Source organism: Glycine soja, chromosome 10 (assembly GCF_004193775.1).
Source record: "Glycine soja cultivar W05 chromosome 10, ASM419377v2, whole genome shotgun sequence".
Lineage (NCBI taxonomy): Eukaryota > Viridiplantae > Streptophyta > Magnoliopsida > Fabales > Fabaceae > Glycine > Glycine soja.
Window position 1 is genome coordinate 52,490,692 of NC_041011.1, and position 22,057 is coordinate 52,512,748.

The 22,057-nt window shown below is 31.5% G+C and overlaps 3 protein-coding genes and 1 long non-coding RNA gene across 4 annotated transcripts; 3 read left to right on the forward strand and 1 right to left on the reverse strand.

Moving 5' to 3' along the window:
• Positions 1–934: 934 nt before the first annotated feature.
• Positions 935–3,591, forward strand: LOC114370763. The gene is made up of 3 exons (XM_028328156.1): positions 935–1,034; positions 1,123–1,228; positions 2,937–3,591. The coding sequence occupies exons 1-3, from the start codon at positions 960–962 to the stop codon at positions 3,080–3,082; spliced, it is 327 nt and encodes a 108-aa protein (XP_028183957.1). The 5' UTR covers positions 935–959; the 3' UTR covers positions 3,083–3,591.
• A 3,777-nt stretch (positions 3,592–7,368) lies between these two features.
• Positions 7,369–10,567, reverse strand: LOC114370026 (glutathione S-transferase DHAR2-like). Its single transcript, XM_028327317.1, has 6 exons — positions 10,407–10,567; positions 10,233–10,323; positions 9,997–10,140; positions 9,428–9,545; positions 9,198–9,338; positions 7,369–7,604 (listed from the first exon to the last, which is right to left on the reverse strand). Exons 1-6 carry the CDS (start codon positions 10,462–10,464, stop codon positions 7,515–7,517), a joined length of 642 nt encoding a protein of 213 aa, XP_028183118.1. The 5' UTR covers positions 10,465–10,567; the 3' UTR covers positions 7,369–7,514.
• A 4,602-nt stretch (positions 10,568–15,169) lies between these two features.
• On the forward strand, positions 15,170–18,286 carry LOC114372209 (COBW domain-containing protein 1-like). Its single transcript, XM_028329666.1, has 10 exons — positions 15,170–15,460; positions 15,553–15,618; positions 15,715–15,895; positions 16,005–16,201; positions 16,454–16,504; positions 16,597–16,688; positions 17,159–17,286; positions 17,421–17,512; positions 17,666–17,770; positions 17,931–18,286. Exons 1-10 carry the CDS (start codon positions 15,170–15,172, stop codon positions 18,066–18,068), a joined length of 1,341 nt encoding a protein of 446 aa, XP_028185467.1. The 3' UTR covers positions 18,069–18,286.
• Positions 18,287–20,298: 2,012 nt separating this feature from the next.
• On the forward strand, positions 20,299–21,730 carry LOC114372210. The gene is made up of 2 exons (XR_003658174.1): positions 20,299–21,205; positions 21,396–21,730. It is a non-coding gene; the product is annotated as an uncharacterized LOC114372210 (long non-coding RNA).
• The last annotated feature ends 327 nt before the right edge of the window (positions 21,731–22,057 follow it).

Consider the following 22,057-nt stretch of genomic DNA (forward strand, 5'->3'; position numbering starts at 1 on the left):
TTATATCTTATACTATGTGTTTTACTAATTCCTTGAGAAAGATAATCATCACATGTTTTTATGTGTCATGTTTGTCATTTTTTTTTTGCATGCTATAGTATATTTATTTGAAAGATGTGTAATAATATTGTATTTCAAAATATATTTTTTTAAAATTTTATAGACTTGATAAAAGTTAAATCATAGATATTATTTAAAGCCAAAGTTGGACAGAGCTCATTATATATACCTTTTTTTAAATGATGTATTGACACTTTAATTAATTTATTTATTATTCTTGGAAATCAAAGTTTACAACCACTAACATACCCTACTTAACTAATTAACTAATTGAGTTAAAAAAATTGGGTGCCATTTATTCGTATATGTTTATTTCTCAAATTTAATATTGCAAGATTTTTGTATACAAGTTAGAATGTATATATTCCTATTATACTTTGTCACTTAACGATACTTTCCTTATAAAACATTGAAGATGAATAGAAAATGAAGAAAGAAAGGAATCTAAGAAGCCGCTGGACCAATGAGTGAATGGCATATAAAGGCATGGGCAGTTTTTGGATTCTGGTAAGGTGAATAATTATGAAGGAGGGTAATAGTGAGGCTAAAAATGCATTAATAATTAAAGAGAAAGGGTTTGTGTTATGCATATATAGAAAGTGTGTGCCATCAAATATATATCGATCAATTGATGATGCGGGTTTGTCGAATTGAAGGGGATGTCCCACAAATCACGTGAAGGGGGCAGCTCTAATGGCAATTGTACAAGACAAAGAATGGTCATTTGCAATCTCCTCTAATCTTCTCCCAGCCAATTATAATTTATCTCTCACGTGGGACTCTTGGTCCCACAACCCACCACCCCTAGCTCTCTTCTCTTATTTCTTTCGTCTTCATACGGTCGATAGATTTGTTGCATATAAATATTTATTTTGTTAACTTGCACTACTAACCACTTAATGCTAGCTATGGGAGACTCTTCTAAATCCTCTTCTTCTTCTTCATCTTCTTCTCCTGCTACATACATTCGTATGGTATATATATATAGCTTTAAATTCTTTGTTATTGTTATAAAGATCATCGTGTTGTTTTGACAAGTTTTCTACGAATTAATTAATATAGGTGCAGCATCTGATCGAGAAGTGTTTGATCTTTCACATGACCAAGGAAGAATGCATGGAAGCGCTCTCTAAACATGCAAATATTAATCCTATTATAACATCCACTGGTATGATCTTTACTCTCTATAAAGAGCTTAAACCAAAGAGCATGCACACATGCAAGATCACAGTGTTCCTTGGCGTGCAATATTCAATTCGGGAGATTTGCGATATCATCAATATAATTAGTATATATGTGAATAATATATACGCGCACACACACACCAAGTCATGTCTACCTGAAGTCTTATATACTAGCTTTTGTTTTACAAACCCTATTTTAATTTATGAATTAATTTGATCAATTGGAATTCTATTGAGAACTACCAAATAATGTCAGGTGCCAAGCTTCTTTGCTTGTGACTCACTTTGAAATTTTTTAAAACAAATCAATATTTGGAAGATATATGACTGATTGTTGTGACTTTCCCTTCGCAGCTGGTCCATGTTAGTAAAGTTAATTTTTCATATGGAATATTAGAGAGCCAAGGTTTCAATTTGAAAATCATTAGTCGATCGAGTTATAATTAGTTTAATTTAGAGAACTTATATTTTTCAATTCCGTGCTTCAAATACGAAGGAATTTTTCATGAAGATATGTTAGATATATGAATCAGTTGACGGATAAAATACAATGGCTAGTAAAGATTTTAAAATAACTATTATATATATATATGTGTGTGTTACCCTGTATATAAACACAGTGACTACTTGCATGCTATATTAATGAGATATCCCACGAATTAATCAAAATTCTTAGGGCTAATTTGATACAAACAGAAAATCACCACACTACATAAACAATTAACATCAATGACAAAACAATTTACATATGATTTTTAAAAAATTGTCACTATTTTTTTGTGACACCAGTATTAATGATTAAAAAAATAATTTTTTTACTAATTTTTGTTACTAATCCATTAATTTCTCGTAGTGTCGGCATTTGTCTACTATTATATAGAAACCATACTCAGTTTTTTTTTTTAAAAAGGAAACTATATACCATTTACACTTAACTTAAGATCAGGAACGCCGAGGATTCAGATAGAGAAACCATCCAACTTGAGAAAATAACCTTTCAGTGTATCGATAATGTATTAAATAGTATATTTCTTATCTATGTTTGTTTTGTATGTTATTAAACTATTTAAGAATGTAACAACAAAAATATTTAAGAAGCTTTTTAATTTGTGCTGTTTTTTAACGCTTCAAATTAGAGATTCGAAATAATGGTTTAGGGCAATTAAGTTTTAAACTAACATCTGGGTACACCAAAAAGAAAGAAGAAAAAAAAAAGAAATAATGAGATGCCAGCAAGCTTACCTTAGATGATAACTTATTATTTAAATGATTTCTTTTGAATATCTCGTAAGTAAATCTCACATTATATTTTAATCCAAATCTTAAAACTCATAATTATAAATCTTTATTTTGTTTAACTTTTTTTATTTTTATTTAAGATGAACTTTCTATCATATTTATACTCCAACAATTTTGTGTGAAACAAAAAAAGATAAACAAATTAAAGAGATAATATGTAAATGTTAAAATATAAATTTGAGATAAAATCCCCACATCTGATTTAAAATATAGTGTCGGACTCATTTATATAATTCTTCGTCAACCATTGATTGTAAATCTACCTTATTATGCTTCATATGGGATATATAGTTTCCACTACCAACCAACCAAAAGACAAGCATGCACGTGCATATGTTGAAAGTATATGATTTTATGAAGCATGGATATAATACGTATGGATACGTGCTTCAGTGTGGAAGGAGCTAGAGAAGGAAAACAAGGAATTCTTCGAGCCTTACATGAAGTCGAAAGCTAAAGACGACAGAATGTCTCAGGAAGAGACAAACCAGATAATACAGAAGATGATGTCAGAGTTAGATTCCTCTAAAGATGACTAAACAGCCATTGAAAACGATATGACCTTTGTGTTTTGGTACTTTAGTCCTTCAAAGTCTCATGCAACAACTGGCCCAAAGGCACTGATATCCCTACGCTATACTACTATATATCTCTACTCTCTTGTCACTCGTCACTCCTCACTGTACAACTATCGTACATGGTGTCTCTACTTACATGGATGGATGTGTTATATATATATATGCTATGCTTTTCTAATTACCTATATATACCTAACTAGAGTTCTTGTGCATATGCTATATGGCTAGGTTATCCACGACCTAGCAAATAACACAATGCCATGTCAGCCATGTAATTTCATCTCAGATAGTATATGTATCAGTATATATGCATGTATATTATCACATGTATATGTTTGTATGGGATTAGCTAGATTGGTTGTATCCAAGAACAGAAATATAAATTGTCTCCTTTTAAATATTTACATGCATATGTGGCTACATATTTAATTTGTGAAAGGAGATGTAGATACAAAGACTATTTTTCTCAAGGGCACCTATTTCATATTTTTGTACCAATTTAGATCTCAACTCTATCTTAACTTTTTTTTAAAAGGCTATCTTAACTTTTGTTATATCAGGACTTGTTTACGTCGGATTTCAACATTAATTTAACATTTGCAATGACCATTAACATAATTTATGCATGAATGTGGAGAGAAAATAGTATATAAACATTCCACAGTACACCTCTAAATATCAAATATACTGACAATACGGATCACTTCACTCCTTTTTTTTTTAATTACATTATGTCGTATGTTATACAGTTATACTAAGTTTTTATTTTCTCTTTTTTTCTCTTTAGTGTTAAATAAAAAAGGCAACGCTAGCTGCGGTTGAAACATGTTAACATGATTTTGCGAGCTCTACTTGTACATTTGAAATCCTTCCGTCTTCATTCCAGAGACGTCTCTGTTTCCTTCATTGCACCACCCGCTTACTAGTTGCTACTATTCATCGCAATATCGCATTGTTCACAAATCACAATTGCTGCTCATTGATCACGATTGTTCGCGTAAGTGTACAAAAAGTTGTTCGCATCACTGTTTGATTTTATTGTTCATCACCACGTCATCTAAATGGTTGAATACAAATCTTAAACATTTGTTTTCATTTATTTCAAACTTTTAATTTATATTAACGAAATATGGACTATGGGATTGATGAAGCTCCATCCTATTTTCCAAATTAAAAGCCTGTTCAGTAGAGAGAAGAAAATTAAAAAAAAAATTAAGATAGAAAATTTAATTAAAATAAACAATAAAAATGTGTATCTCACATCATGTTATTTTTCATTTCTCTTTATTTTCACTCTATTTTTGCACAAACGATTACATCCCAAGAGAATTATGTTACGATGATGCATCTTTTGCAATTTCTCTTAAATTAAAAGTATAAGTATATTGACAATCTTTGGCAATTAAAAAGCTAAATTACTCCTCCCCTCAAACCAAGAAATAGGAATTTTTTAGTGGCTAAGCATGCAGAGCAGAATTCTTACATAGTTTCCAAAGTGTCATATGTTGTAATCAACAAATTGTTTGTGGTTACTATATCATATTCGAACCACTTCTAACATCAGCTATATCATGGACTAAAACAGGACAGATTCTTGACCTTACCTGTTCTGGGCTACAGAAAATTGAGGTTTGTCTTCACAGGATGAGACTTCTAGACCGTAGGAGCCAGTTTTTAGTGATGAGAAAGCATGGCAAGTTCTGTTTGCTCTTCATATATATACAAATATCGATTATTTTATTCAAATTACCCTGATATAAACCTTTCTGGAGATCTAAAATTGCAATATTAGATGACCTGATATAATTTGACCTAATAGCCTAAGATCCGTTACGTGTAGACTTTCAGGTGATAATTTGAGTGGCGATATTCTGCTTCTTACAGAAAGCAGAAATTTTTTCTCAATAGATAATTGTGAAGGTGTACTGTTCCTTATGAAAATAGGAGGTGTATTTCCTATTTCATAACTGTCAATCACCAAAATCGTCAATTTTTTAGGTGGTAAGACTTGTTGGAAGACATTTGAAGAGGCTGGCTGCGATCCTAGTTCTTCTGCATGCTGTGGCCCAAAAGACACATATGGACGCTTGAATGAAACCCAGGTATCAAACATACCCTTACTTGTGAGAGTACTAACAACACACTACTACATATACAATTACACACTCTTTTATTGATTAAAATGTTAAAAATTATAAAATCAAGAAAGATAATCAATTAAATTTTATGATTTTTAATAAATGAAATAGTGCATTTAAAAAAATTGTGTCAGAAAATGTGACCTTTCTCATTGCTCAAAATGAAAATCTTAGTTTTTAGTTAAAATATTTGGAACTCAAAACATCATGTAAAGATCATTTATTGTTTTAGAGCCAATCATGAAACCTAGAATGCTGTTGGGACTTGGGAATTAACCGGTAGGCGAGTTCTACTGTGCACCAGTGTGCTAGGTTGTTGGGGAGATTCGAGGGGTATATCTATGGACCATGAACCACTACATAAGGAGACCCTACACCACACTCTAACCCAAAACCTTAAGGCTCAGGTTTATGGGTCTTCTCCTCACTTATATAGTGCTCACCTTTCCACTTCTACCTGAAGTGAGACTTCACCTCACACTTGTAACCCAACATAGGTTTGATATTTTAAATCCTTGGATATAATAATAAAATAGTGAAGGGTGCATATCTTGAGCCACTAATTGATAATTATTTTTTATTGCAAAGCTCTCTCCCTATCTCTTTCAGATCCATGGTGGTTTCAGTTTGGGAAGAGGACACCATTTATGAATCATCTTCTCCCCGAGTGAGAGATAAAGAATAGGTTATTTACATACTGTTGTGGTGATTTTCTTTCTAGCAGATGGTGGCAACAAGGATGAGTTCATTTTTTCTTTTACATTTGCAAAGCTATAAATAATTTGACGCAAAACAAAAACACTGAACATTAAAAAAATTAGCGATGGTGAGAAGTGGGAAGAGTGGGGAGCGAGTTGAAGCCACACAAACTCAGAAACCCTGCCAAAAGGTGTTTGTTGGGGCCACGCGACATTTCCCGCGCGTGTCGGTGCTCAAATCAATAATGAATTTTGATTATTTAAATTAGACAAAACTATAATGAAATCAAAACAATCCAAAATGAAATTAATAGTCAACATAAAATATTTTAATCTATAGTAAAATTATATTTAAAAAATAATATAATACGTGAAATTATAGTGGTACACAAGCTTCATAATCTTTTTTTAATTTATAAATTTTATATAAAATAAATACTTTCCATTTATTTTAAATATTAAAATAATATATTTATTGTTAAATTAAATCAAAATATTTCTTAAATTTCAAATCAAAATTAAGATATCATTACTTTTTCATTTTAGAAGAGAAAAATTAGGCAAATTTATTATTTTAAAGGCAATCTGAGCTTGATGAAAATGATTATTAGCGTGTTGTTTTTATTGAATTTTTTGTGAATGTTGAATATGAGTTCTTTCATTCTCTGTGAATATAAAAGTATATTTTTATTGAATATGAAGTCTGTGTGAGAATTGAATTCCCGTTCTACGTGCATGGGAAAATGAAAAACGCATAAAACAAATAAGCTCTATGTTAGTATGATTTGGTATAATTTAATTATATTTTTCAAACATAGAAAAATCATAAGAAGTTCAAGAAAGAAACATCACTTGAGGAGACCACATCTATCCGTAGTTCTTAATTTCTACTTACCATGGTCTAAAACGTTGGAGACTCCATATTGTATTCTCTTGGAACCATCAGATTTAATGCTTGCATGTTATCCAGACACAAGTCACTTGGGAGATGAAGACAGAACCGGTGGAGTTTAGTAACATTGTAGGGACTGAGCATTCTTGATGCTTAAGTACACGTTAAATTTGAGCATTATGTTTGTTGGGTTTCGAATCGCAAAATCCTCACTTCATTCTGCAACAATGAAGATGTCACATCTAAAGCTTTTTCAATAGTTACAAATTTATTCATGTCTCAGCCAGACAATTCGATAGAACAAACACGAATTCTCTCCAGTTGGAAAAAACTTGAGTGTCCAGTTTGAGATCCTTACCATTAATACATTTTTTTAATTCTTTATAAGTTAAATTTATCAAGTAAGCAACAACTGACATTTTATCCAGTTTTTTTTTTTTTTTTTAATTTGGGAGGATCTTTTTCCGACATTAAAATCTAAAACACTACTACTAGTGACAACTATTGTTACATCACCAATAAACACACCAACAAACTACATGTTTATTATTAAAAGGGGAACAATACTCTTGAAAAACATCATGAGTTCGCCATCCTATTCTTAACAAGGTTCAGTCACAGTACATTACATATCTGATGTTCAGATATCTCAATTTAGAATTACTTCAAGCATTCACCTTAGGCGCCCATCCACTAATAACATATTCTACCTTTGGAGGCTTTGTTTTCTCAAATGACTCCCGGGAGAAGAGCAGCTGTAACAGAAAATAATTGTTCATTAACCAACTAAATCGTCGACAGCCATACTACTCAACTTTCAAACCAGCAATTAGATCCTTTTCCTTATCAATTGCAAAAAGATTTCAGTTGTAGGAATTGAAAATTCACAAAGCACCCAAGAAGTTGATGATATGGAATTAGAATTCATAATTTTCAGCTCCATTCAACCAGAAAAAACTAACCAACCAGAGAAACAGCTAGTGGAAAACCATTAGAATTGGTCCAAAGCCATTCAAAACTACAATTCAACCAAGTAGACATATAATATGATAATTTTACATTAATTTTAGTTTAACCTAACTTGATTTCTTATGATTTTATAAGAGTCTATTACTTAATCTATTTATGATATCAAACATATTTATCTAACACTGGTTTAACCATGGTTGGACTAGAGAATAATGAACAAATGACTTCATTAGTTCAACAATCAATTTAGTTTTTAATACATTGGCAGCATCAAACCAATACAATATCACAATGACTATGTGATAACCAAGGATGATGAACTATTAAACCTAAAGTAAAAGGAACAGAGCTAATAATAACCCAAGAGAACTTTGAAATATAAAGAGGAATATGACCAAAACATGGAACTTATTAATGTATTCTGAATGCTTTGTCTTGTAAAATAGTCAAATAAATACTACATTGAAATTAGTTCGATAGCCTCTCCAAGTTGATGACAATATACATACAGCTATATACAATCACCATCTCAGAACAGAAGAGGAATTAATCTCAAATTAAGGCAATAATGAGAGGACATGCATGAATATTTATTAATAGCAGCATATTAAGAATAATATACATAAAACATACTCTAATTGTCAGCAAGGGAAGAAAAAAAAAAACTCCATGCAAGATGATATTTCCATTTACATGATTAGAAGGACAATTAAGAGAAGAACCATGTGAACAGTAGAAGCAATTTTCTTTGTTCACAAGACTGACAAGAGAATGATGATGGACAGACTACATAGTTCTCCAAAAATAGCCACACAGAACACCCAAATGACATAAATGATAAAATTCAGGAAAATAATTGATTTAGGTTATCATCAATTGACAACATTTTATTGTGCAAGAACTCCCTGATTGACCAAGGAAATCAGGTGAACTCACATGGCTTTAGTCACTTATTAGAGATTTATTCACAATGCAGGGTTAATTCACAATAGATAAATAGATTGCTTTTTAAGCACAGTAGGCTGTCGCATAGTATTTATGTCCACGAAAACCCTTTCTGTTTAGAATTACTATGCACAATCAGGAGTTGACTGGTTTTCAAGTAAACAAGTAAAAAATTTCTTAAATCAAAGACCAGTCTTTTCCAATTGCATTTACTTCTTTTACTTTAGTCTCTCTTTTCAGACACTTTATTATTGAGACTACAAGACATATTAAATAATAGATACTTCAGTCATTTTGAAGAAATTTTATGCATATTGGCATGACAAGTTTGACCACAGAATTTTCTCATCACCAAATACTAATCAATGGCAATACAAAAGACACAACTAAATAGTTTCAAAAGAATACATGCATTGCAGAAAACAACCGCATACCTTAGTGTAGTTGTGGACATGTGTCAAACTTTCTGGAATATTCCAATTCTTGAAGTGACTCAGTGCTACCACAAGATGGTACAGTTTGGGTGCCAAACTCAGATCAACAGCAGTGACTTTCTCCCCAGCAATGTATGGACCCTGACCATGCCTCCAGCATATTAGCATTGACAATTTAACCATTACAAATAGGTAACGAATTAACAAATAAAAAAGATTGTTTTATATACATGGGCCTTGAGATGTTCATCCAAGGCACTCAATTCAGCAACCAACGTTTGCTCAGTTCCATCGTTTGTATCCTTGCTCTTCAAAAAACTCACAAAAGACCCAAATATCTTTGATCCCCTGCAAATGTAAACATATTGAGTATACTCAAATTCAGTGCTTAAGAACAACTTAGTTCAAATAATATTTTATAAGAAAAAATTGAGACAGCAATGTATAAGTTAAGTACCCTTTTTCTTCTCAATTATTCAGGTAACCACAAATCATAATCCACTCACCGCCAAAAAAAGACAAAAAACTCAAAAAGGATTATGGGTAATATAAATAGTGCATCAAATAAAACTGAGTATATGAATCAACATTCTCTTGAAAAACATATTTCCTAAAGTGAACAATAGTGACAACACTGGGAGCCCCTACCGGTTCAAGTGTCAAAATCAGTTCTATGTAACATTGAAACAGACACACACACTAAAGTCAAACACAAAAGAAACACCATAAAAAATGTTCCAGGCAGCAAAAAAAGTAAAGCTTGAAATAAGAAAAAGAAAGGCTGATGGATGAAACATACACGGAGGCAAATTCAGAAGGAGTGACGAGAGAGGGTTCTGGGTACTTTTCCTCGAGTATCCCCACAATCACATCAGAATCAGCCACCCATTTGCCATCAAAAAGAACCAGTGGCACCTTCCCTTCGGGATTCACACCCAAAAACCTACCAATAACCAAAAACAAAAATTGATGTTACACTGAGCAGTGAGGAAGAAGAGACACACAATGGCACATTAAAGTTCAACCATAATATACCATTCGGGTTTACTACTGAGATCGATGAGGTGGAGTTTGTAAGGGATTTTCTTCTCCTCTAAAGTTAAGAGGACCCTTTGGGAAAATGGACCTAAAAACAAAATCAAAACCGAAAACAATCAAAATCCAGAAACATTTTTTTACGACAGAAAAAAGAGGAAGTAAAAAACATACAATCTCCGAGAACATTTGGAGCACCAACAGCAGCCTTAACAGCAACCTCGAGAGCCATTTTTCCGATGAATGATGAAATGTAGAGAGCCACAGAGCGGACAACAACGTGGAACGAACTGCGCTTATGATCTGCGGTCGTCGGAGCTTATTATTATAGAAGTTCGTGCCTTGACATCTTCCAATAATTAAATTAAATGCGTTACGTGATTTTAATATTTTTTTTAAAACATATTATTGGTACATTTATTTATCGATTTTTTATAATTATTTTTCTTTAAAAAATTCATTAAAAAAATCTGACAGACTATTTAGTCAGAATCCCATTAGGACATCCACAACAAATTTCTTTTAATTTTAGTAGCTGTAAAATTTAATGTTTTTTGTTTTAGTTTTTTTTGTAAAATAGTAATGTTTGATATTAACCGATGACATAAATTCACAACCCAAATATTTGTCGCCTCATTAAAAAGTGCTATCACAGTATGTGTAATTTTTTTTCAGTAATTGTGTTTTTAAATTTTTATATATTTAAAATAGTTAATGAATTTGTTTATGAGAAATTTAAAAATACAGTTTATTACAAAATTGTTTATTTATAAGACTCTCAATTAATTTATTTATGACCCTTAGAAAAAAATACGTAATTAATTTATTTATGACCCTTAGAAAAAAATAAGTAATCTGATTAATCACATTAAATATGTTAATTAATTATATTATAATTTTAATATTATTCTTTTCTTCTTTCTTTAATTATTTAATTGTTTTTTATTAATATTTAAAGAGATAATAATTGTGTAAAAATATGTAAAAAATAATAATTAATGTATATAAAAATTAAAAAATAATTTTTTAAAAATGAACAAACAAATGTCTAAAAATAAACTTATAATTAAAAACAGAAATATTACATGTGACTGTCCACTTCTAAACCGCATGACAAGTCATTAGACAGCAAAAGTTACGGTCATGTCATTAGTATAGTATTACTTGATAATAGAAACTAAAAAATTAAAAATATTAAATTTTATAAAGACTAAAATAAAAAAAATAAGAGACTAAAATAAAAATAATTCTATTTTTTCAAATACATGTTTATATTTAAGTCATTATTTAATATAAAATTTTAGGATACTAAAACATTATTCTAAAAGTATGTAATCTTTATTTTTTTTAATTTATGGTTTTAGTTTCTTTTTTAAATTAAGACATTTTATCTTTTATTAAAAAAAAATGTAATTTTAATCCTCGTGACTAATTTTAAATATTGATTGTCTTCTCGTTAATATTAACTTATATGTGTTTATTTATTAGTTATGTGACAAATGTTTTTTTTTTACAATATACTTTTTTTATTATTTAATTGTTGATAAATTTAATTTGTAAAAAATGTAATTAAAAAACATACAAATAATGTTTGAAATTTATCACAATAAATAAAATCATAGGGGACATCTGTTTCACATACTATTTAGTTATTTCCAAAAATAAAAAACCAGAAAAATCAATTATTTTACTTTTGTTATGAGGTCATAAAAATTAATCATGAATATATTTTATTCTTGAAAAAAAAAAACATAATCTCACGTTCTACCAATGCTTAGTCCGGATAAAGGAGGTGAAAAAAAATTATTCACATGAAATAAAAATACCTCTTCATGAGTAAAAAATCATATATAATCTCTTACTAACAACTACCCCACTACTCTCATTATTTTTGCATGATCCCACAAATTTTATTACTGTCCAATTAATGTTCTCGCAATTTAATTTATTGTTAGTTTCATTCCTACATTTTATGATAATTTTTATTTTTCCTCCCATGCTCATCTTTTAACAAACAATTGTTGCTTTTTTTTCCAATTATAATAATCATTGAACACATGGGGAAGAAATAATGAGTGTAAGAGATTTTTTGTAATAAAGATGTTTTAGTAATTATAATATATATTCCCACGAAAAAAATAACTCGACTATGCATATGTATTAATCATTTATTTATGGAAATATAAAAAATAATCTGAATCTATTCTAATAGTTAACCAAACACATTTTTTAATAATATTCGGGAATAATATTCTCATTTTATATTCACAAATAAAAAACGATTCCTGTGACCAGAAAAATTAGTCGTGAAACAAGCTTTTCCATATTTTTTTAAAAATTTAAAGACATAATATTTCAATTAAAAAATAAAATAAAAACTAAATATTCAATTTAAAAAATATGAAGAACAAAATTGTATTTTAGATATTGATTTATGTTGAGTAAAAAAAAGTGAGAAGGTATTTTAAATTAATCAATTTAAAAAATATGTTGAGTGACATCAATTAATTATTAATAGTAATAGTATCTTTTTATTCTTCCCAACAAAAAGAATGAATATGGTCGTAAATTTGGCCACATTCATATTATAGGTCACATTTGCATTTTTTTAGGAGAGTCACATTTGCATTTATTATATTAGTACTGTAACTGGTATTTATGTGGGAAAAAGAGTGAGAAGGTATTTTAATTTAATCAATCTTTTTGAAAAGTTTAAAATTTTTAAATGAAATTTTTTATTACTTATCTTATTTGACTAATGTAACGCATAAGTATTAATGTTTAAAGAATCTTAATAACAATAACCATGAGGATTGGTGATATACTTATATTCTTTTCACGAAGAAAGCAATGTGAAAATTCTATCAAGAAAATATTTTGTAAAGTCTATATAAAATATGAATACCTCAGAACGAGACACAAGAAAATAGATTTTTTATTTCTTGAATGACTTTTTTTAAAAAAAAATATCATATGCCCATTATAATTCATTAATTCCCAGCATTTTTATAAGTAACGTAAAGATGGGATCATGGGAGCCCAAACTTGAAACACTTATGTAACAGAAAAAAAAAATGAGAGACTAAATTTGGGGTAGATTTTTTCCCCCTACCAAAGCATAGATATATTCCATTTAACTAATACAAGTACTAACAAAATTCTCCTTGATCGATTAGAATTTTTCATAGTAATTTTTTTATGAGATCTCGAAAGTTATTTATGTTCATTTTCAAAATTAATGATTGATCTAACAAATTAACATGAATTTTTTTATGTGTTTTGTCTTTATTTAAATATTTTTTGGGAAATTTTCGAAAAAGTCATTCATTTTATAACTATCTCAAGTCAAACACATTTAACTATAGAGTGTTGGAGTTCTTATGTGATAGATAGATTATCTACTCAAAAATATATGTATCTTATTGATATAAGTAATACCAATTAATTTTTTTTAAGTCATTTTCAATTGTGTAATCTCATATATGCATAACCTACCTCCGGATCTCTTATATTTTTTTGTGTGACAAGACATTTTAATTAGTTTTTAATTATTAGTTGAAAAATTCATTTAACTGTTCGGTAACAAGTTTCTTTAGTAGATTCTCAGTAACTTCTAGCATTTTTTTTACTCTATTTTTTTAGTTTTTTATATTTTTTTCACTCTTATCCTCAATATATTTGTTGATTTTCTTGTTACTTTTTTTTAAATAAATGATGATTTTTTTTTACATTTTATACTTTTAAGTTACTTCACCAATTAATTTTATTAAACATTTTTAATTTAATAAACTAGGTTTTTTAACTTTCAATTATTAGTCAAATTTTACCTTTCAACTATTTCTTCAGTTAAATTTTACTGAACATAAACTAAACTGAAATAACTCACTTTAGTTAATTCACACACTCCATGGTTGGTGAAGGTTTAATTAATTAATTCTTATACATGCCCCATTTTTTTCATTTTAGTTCATATATCTAGCTAAAAACTATATATTTTAGTTTCTATATGAGTATTTTTCATGTTTTAATTCTTGTTGTTTGTTTTTTTATGGTATAAAAATGTTACAAAATAGAGACATAAGGGCACAAATATAAAAGAATTGCTTGTATGAAGACAAGAATGCAGAGTTTTTAGGGACGATAACTAAAACAAAAAAGTTGACACTAATATAAAGTGTATTTAATTTTCACATATTATCACTATTTTTCTACTGTAACAAAAAAGTGCATTTTTTTAACATTCAACTAATTAAAATTGCTCTTAAATATTATTTAAATAACTAATACAAAAGTCAATGATTTCAATATATATGATAATTTATTATTGAGTCACTGTATAAAAAATATATATTATTTATATATTTGAATTAATTTAAATAAATATTTGCTAATTAGATTTCTCCCATTAACATAATCATGATGTAATTGTTACTTTGAGATTCCACAAATTCCATGAGACGCCTGATTAGCCACATAGCATGAGTTTCACATATATGATGCGGGGCCACTATAAGTTAAAATACTGACACAAAAAAGGAAAAATCCTTCGTTCTTTTAAAGATAAAGGTCCTCAGTATTAATGTAAAAAGATGCGTCCTAAGCTCCACCACACGTTGGGAAATTATGACAATTATTTCATTTTTTGGATATTCATATTCATATATTCCCTTTAAATTGCATTTAAGTGAATACCTACCCCTACCAGATAGACAAAGCGGACCCCACACATTACTCTGCATATAGTATACCTACAAAAAAGCATTAAATGAGTAGAAAGGGGGGCTTACTTAGCACACAAGAGGTGTATTTAGCAAGAGCCGAATCTTGTTCCATGGTTTTTGTTTTAAGCCCAATACGCATAGTAGAATCCGATAAAAATCTAAACCCTGTCTGTGACTCCTTTTCATCTTCATCTTCAACTTGCTATCTTCACTAACATGTCCTCTTTAACGTTCACAACGGAGGTAGCATCCAGCTTCCTCGGCCTCGCTTATCACAATCCCAAACCCTTCACTCTCTCACTCCAAACCACTCTTCTCCCTCTTCTACGCAGAACAACCACTCATTCCCGATCGCTAACATTTCCTCTCCGACCCTCTCGCCGCTTCTTCGTTACCTCCGCCACCACTGCACCTCCTCAATCCGAGGATTCCGACGTTTCCACCGTCATTCCTCCCGACAATCGCATACCGGCAACCATCATCACCGGCTTTCTCGGCTCCGGCAAGGTATCCATTTCTATTTCCCCTTTTTTTCTCATTCAAAGAAAGTTCGCGGCTGAAATGTTTTTTTCGTTGCACTGAATTGATTAACTGCCCAGACGACACTGCTGAACCATATTCTGACCGCGGAACATGGAAAGAAAATTGCGGTTATTGAGAATGAGGTATGTATGTATGTTGTGGAATTCGCGCAATTGCGTGGTTATGTGAATTTGAATGTCAATGTGTTGCTTAGTGCTTACTCCCTGTATTGTTTGTAGTTTGGTGAAATTGATATAGATGGTTCTTTGGTTGCTGCGAAAACTGCTGGTGCCGAAGATATTATGATGTTGAACAATGGCTGCCTTTGCTGCACTGTCAGGGGTGACCTTGTCAGAATGATTTCCGAATTAGTCGCAAAGAAGAAAGGAAAATTTGACCATATTGTTATTGAGACTACAGGTAACTGCCAGACTTTATTCTTGTTTAATATAGATATGATAGACCTCCCTGTAAGTTGTTATGGTTGTGCTTAGTGTGACCGACTTGTTTTGTTGTTTGTACTTAACAGGTTTGGCAAATCCTGCACCAATAATCCAGACCTTTTATGCAGAGGAAAATATTTTTAATGATGTCAAATTGGATGGTGTTGTTACTCTGGTTGATGCGAAGCATGCTGGTTTTCATCTTGATGAGGTTAAGCCAAAAGGTGTGGTCAATGAGGCTGTGGAACAGATTGCATATGCGGATCGTATAATTGTAAATAAGGTATTCAGTGATTCATCCTTGTGGTAGAATGAATTTAGTTCTGCTGTGGAAATGAAACATTTGGATTATTTACAAGGCATATCAGTTATGACTTGGTAACTAGTCAGCCAACTGATGGATATATTATTTTTATTGTAGTATGGTCAGCCTTGTCTTTCCATATATTCGATGTTGACTTATTCATAAAATGAATACTTTCTTTCTTTATACCTGAAACAGTAGGCTAATATTCTTTTGTCTATCTTGCACCAGACTGACCTAGTTGGTGAATCAGACATTGCTTCTTTGGTCCAGCGGATAAGGGTTGGTGTCTTTCTCTTCCTATTCTATCTAAGAGTTTAATTTTTATTTCATTATTTTGAGCTCCATATGAACCTGGCAGTGTTTTAATTCAGAAAATAAACAGCTTGGCTAACTTAAAGCGGACAGAGTATGGAAAAGTTAACTTGGATTATGTTCTTGGCATTGGGGGCTTTGATTTGGAGAGGTAGCTTTTTGTTCTTGTTTCCTATTTCCTGGATTTGAATTGTTTAAGAAAAAGGCAATCTAACTTCAGGCTTTCTTCTTCGCCGCACAAGTAGTTTCTTATTGATCATATGGTTCCTGCATGACTATACCCTTTCATATATAAACTGCTCTAATATATCTTGGTCTTTTATAATGATATTATCCTCATTTTTGTAGTTGACCATTTATACTGAAATTATTTTTATTTGTCTACTATTCATAGTCCATAGAAATATATCTTTGAGAACTGTTGGTATTAATTCTTGTCCTCTATGGTGACAATGCTCATAGTAGTAGTACTCACATTCCTTTACCCTCCTCAAATTTCTTGCTTCAGTGCTTTGTAATCCAATAACCTTGCATGGATATTTCAAATTTTCTGCTTCAATATTATCATTATCTTTCCAAATCTTCATACATAAATGATGTGTTTTATTGATCTTCTACAAGGATTGAGAATGCCATTAATGATGAAGGTGCAAAAGAAGATCATGACCACAGCCATGACCATGAGCATGAGCACCATGACCATGATCATCACCACCATGACCATGATCATTCCCATGACCACAAGCATGGTACCTATTATTTTGCCTCGAGTCAGAGCTGTTTGAATGCCATTTTGTTCTTGTTTGTAGCACGAGTCACAATGCACTGGTTGCTTCTCAATTCATTCTGTTGTTGGGAATAAAAATTATTGTTTTGTGTACAGAACACCATGATCATCACTCTCATGATCATAGTCACGATCCTGGTGTTTCATCTGTCAGCATAGTTTGTGAAGGAAGCTTAGACCTTGAGAAGGTTAGACATTGACATATACTTAATGCTAAGTGTATCAATTTCTCTTTTCCATTTGGATGCTTCGGGAATGCCTTTTATTCCAGATGTTTATGTACATGTAAAAACTAAAAAGTCAATGTTGGCATTTGCATACTTAAAGGCTACCTTTTTCAGGCTAACATGTGGCTTGGCACCTTGTTGCTTGATCGTAGTGAAGACATTTATAGGATGAAGGGCCTTCTGTCTGTTCAAGGAATGAACGAGAGATTTGTCTTTCAGGTAAGTTTAAATTCCTTAAAAATTTCCACGTCTCGTCTATTTATTGTTTGTTATTATCCATCAATCAGGTGAACATTTTCTCTCCTTTGCCCACATCGATTCTGACTATCATTGTTTATGTTCAGTTTCGTAGAATTAAACATAGTTTTTTCTGTAACAGGGAGTTCATGACATATTTCAAGGTTCACCTGAAAGGTTGTGGGGGCCAGATGAACCAAGGGTAAACAAAATTGTATTCATAGGGAAAAACTTGGATGCTAAGGAATTGGAAAAGGGATTCAAGGCCTGTTTACTATGATACTAAGAAGTTCACTACAGTGCTTTAATTATATCTCTTTCGGCCAATGATACACGTTGAAGATATACGAGTGTGCCTATATTCCATGTAGAACTCTATACTGATCGACTGCATATTTAGTGGAAAAAATGTTCCATTTCTAGAATACCTTCAGTCTTTCATGTGGCTTCAAATGTGATTGCGTTAGTTTTAACGATTTTTTGTGGTGGTTTCGAATAGTCAAGTTTTGTTTTTAAGAGCTTTAACTTTGTTAAGAAAATTCAATCGAGAACATCGAACATGTACAAATCAAGGACCTTAATCAAAATTAATGACAGCATGAATAAATTCAAGCTATTAATATTATATTCACTTTTCGATGTCATGACTATAAAAGTTCCCTTCTAATTATTTATTTTTATACTTTTAAACACCATACAGAATTTCATACACCAATCAATCACAAGCAAACTAACACTACAGTGAAATGTATGGTGTCGAGTTCATCTGGGGTGTGCTGGTCCTCCTTCAGAAGTACATCGTATCCCATAACATTCTCGTACTTATCAGTCCCACCAATGACGGCAACTTGGGAGTGTGGTGACACAGTCCATCACAATGCTCTGGCTAAAACCAAGGAGCTAGCTATGTAGAACCCTTGTGCCCTACCAAGTTCCAATTACCACAACAGAACCCAGTTCATGTACTTCACTTAACTGGTCATTGATCACCGTGGGGGAGCCAAACATGAGCTTCTGCAGTGTAAAACCCTGCAAGCAGATTTTACTGTATATTAATAACTCTTGAACATGGAAATTTATTGATAAAAGGGAGCATAAAGTTTTGGATCATTCTTTACAATTGGCGCATTTTCAATTTCTTATCTAGCCTGCAGTAGCTCTATATCTGGCTTGCATTTTCAATTTCAATTTCACAATTTAGTCACATACCATAGAACTATATGAGGCATGGCTTTGAAGGAATAAATTGTTGATTTCAGATACTGATGTAGCTTCTGGAATTGGTGTATGAGAATCTTGATTCTCATTAGGCACACTGGTCTTAGCATCATTTTGTTTTCACCCAACACTCTTCGTTTATGGAGTTAGTTATGTTGTCTTTCTGAAATAATGATATTGCGGAATCATTTGATAACGCCGCAGTTATATTTGTGCTCACATTTGTCATAGATCTGAAAGATGGGGATAAACATGTGGGTGCTTTCTCAGAAGAAAGGGAAGAAGAATAAGCATATGGACTTCTAGATATTTGTTCAGTTCTTGGTAAAATGTTGTCTTATTGGGAGTGGTTTGTGGAGAAACTCAAATCAATAGTATTGTTAAAACTGCTAGGTCCATTTATCTGATCTCTTGATACCTTTCCTTTTTTTCTTCTTTGTTTTAGATATATAAAAATGAACAATTATACGTGCGGGATGCTGTCGTTAACCCCTCTTTGGTGATCTGGTTTTTCATACCACTAATCGTGAAGTGTGTCCTAATCCTGAAAATTTTCAAATTGTGATGTGCTACATAGATGCATCCATGAAGAAATTTTGTGAGGGCTATCAATGTTAGAAGCAACTTTTAAACTTAAGTTACCTCTAAGTCAATTATGCCACTTCATTTTAAATTTTAATAAATTATGCATTGTTTCAGTGTTAATGTTTTGGACTTCAGACATTGTACATTATGGTGAAATGTGAATGAATGCTGAGTGTTCTTTTCTTGTTTTCTTCTACTATGGACAGTGAGGATATAGACTAAATGGTTATGTATTTGACTATTTTATTGTGTTGTTAATTCATTATGGATTGAATGGTTTCCTTTCCTAGTTCCCACAAATCCTCCATCACAGTCTGATTTTATAAATTAGGGTTTACAACTGATGAAATTTGGGGTTTTTGGTTTTTATGATCAGAAGATAAGAGAGGAAAAGTTGGGCTTCATCATGAAATTTGCAGAGAACTTGGTATTGAAGTTGATGGAAGACCCAAAAGAAAGGGATCGGAGGTTCAGGGAGCTTGTTTATAGAGTGAAGGACAGGTGTGAGAAGACGAAGGAGATGTGGAGCTACCCTATGTGACCCTATGGTTTCTGGACATTTGAGCGCCACAATTCTCAGCTTGCACGGGATGCCCAGATTAACCAAGTGGCTGGTCGGAGGGACCCTTATGATGATGTTCTCCAACATTACTCTTCCCCACCTAAATGAGGTATTGCTGTTGAAAACCCTAACTTTCATTCATGCATCCAAATATCTCTCAAATTTTAATGTAAAAGTGAATTTTCTTTTTCTTTTTTATATTCTTTTCATTTTGTTTGATTTGATTTTTCTTTGTTTCTTTGGTGGTCAAGTACTGTGTAGAGGGGGTGATATACAATTTCAGTAGTATGCTAGTCCTCCGATTCTGATGTTTTACTTTGTCTAAATGCTCATGTGAAATACATTGTATTGTCAGTGTTGGTGTACAACTTCAATTAGGGGTAAAATGTTTTTTTTCAACCTTTGGGTTGAGATTTTGAAGTTGGTAAGGATGAGAGTTGGAGAAATTCTGCACCTGTGACTGCTATGGTGCAATCTGTGATTCACAATATAAGAATCTTTGGTTTTTAGTAACTGAAACAAAACAAGTCTGAGCTGCAATGATCTGTGTGACAGGAAAAAATGCTGAAAATTTGGAAGGCGGACTTGGGAAGGGAAGCGAGAGGTAGAGCACATGAGGGTTTTGCCAATTCTTAGGCTGCAAAGATGGAAAAAGAAGTATCTACAGGCTTGCTAAGGGTAGAGAAAGAAAGACAAGAGGCTTGAAGATGAACTGATGAAGAGGGTAAAGTCTTAGTCACTAAACAAGATATTAAGGAAAGGAGGAAGAGTCACCTTCAAACTGTATTTAATGGAGGACATGGGATTTAATTGCACTCTGATAGGCTAATCAGTAGAGAGGAGTGTTGGAATGTATATGTAATTTAGCAAAAATATCTCCTATTAATTATTTTGTGTATAAGTAGTATTTGGTTTTATTTTGATCCTTATTTTACTAGTTGGCTTATTTTCTTAGTTTCCTAATATTAGAAGAGATTGTAAATTCTACTTCCATTATTTTCTCAGTTTCCTATTGTTGGAGATTGCAAACCATCTGATTACAATCAATCACGGTAAGGATTTCCAAAAGGGGGTGTGTGGTACTAGAGAAATTTTTAGTTTTCCAGGAATCTAAAGTTAAAAATGTTTGTTTCCCATGTTTGGTTTGTTTATAAAAAAACAACATTTTGTATCTATTTTTAGTGAGAATTGCAGCTTCTATAGTTCTATACTCATAATTTTGTATTTTCTTTTTTAATGCAGTGTTGCTGAACTTGCCACAAGAACATTATAGGTGAAAAGGGACGAGTTTGTCAATTTCACCATTTAATCTCCTGTCATGTTTCATATTGCAGAGATTACAACTGATTTGTCCTGTTATTTCAAATAAAGTGGCCATATAACTATGGTGCTACGCAAGATTTGTTTTTCCCCTCGAGAATTTAATTTACGTCTACATCGTTGTACAATTGCCCTTCCTGGCTATTTTTCTCTTCTATTCATGTTTCATCGCACTACTTAGTATTTACAATCATTGTCCATGGATGATTCAGTTATTTTCTGTTAACTGATCTGTCATCCTGGTATTCTCGGATTTATATTTGCATATTCACTGATGACTCAAGTAGCCTTCTCTCTTTACAATTAAACAGCTAATGACTTAACAACACTAGGTATGTAATTTTAGTTGCATATCTAATTATTATCTATTATACATTCTTCCATATTTCCCTAGTTTATTTTGTGGAAGCTACAACCAGCGGAAGGTGAGGGACGATACTGAACCAGATGGAATTTTGTCTGACTACATGTTATATTAAGAATCAAAATACTTAGTTCTCAATTTCAATGAATGAGTTTTAATTATTTATTACTATGTGGTTGAACTTAAAAAAAAGTGAAATTTAGGGCTAACAAAATTCTAA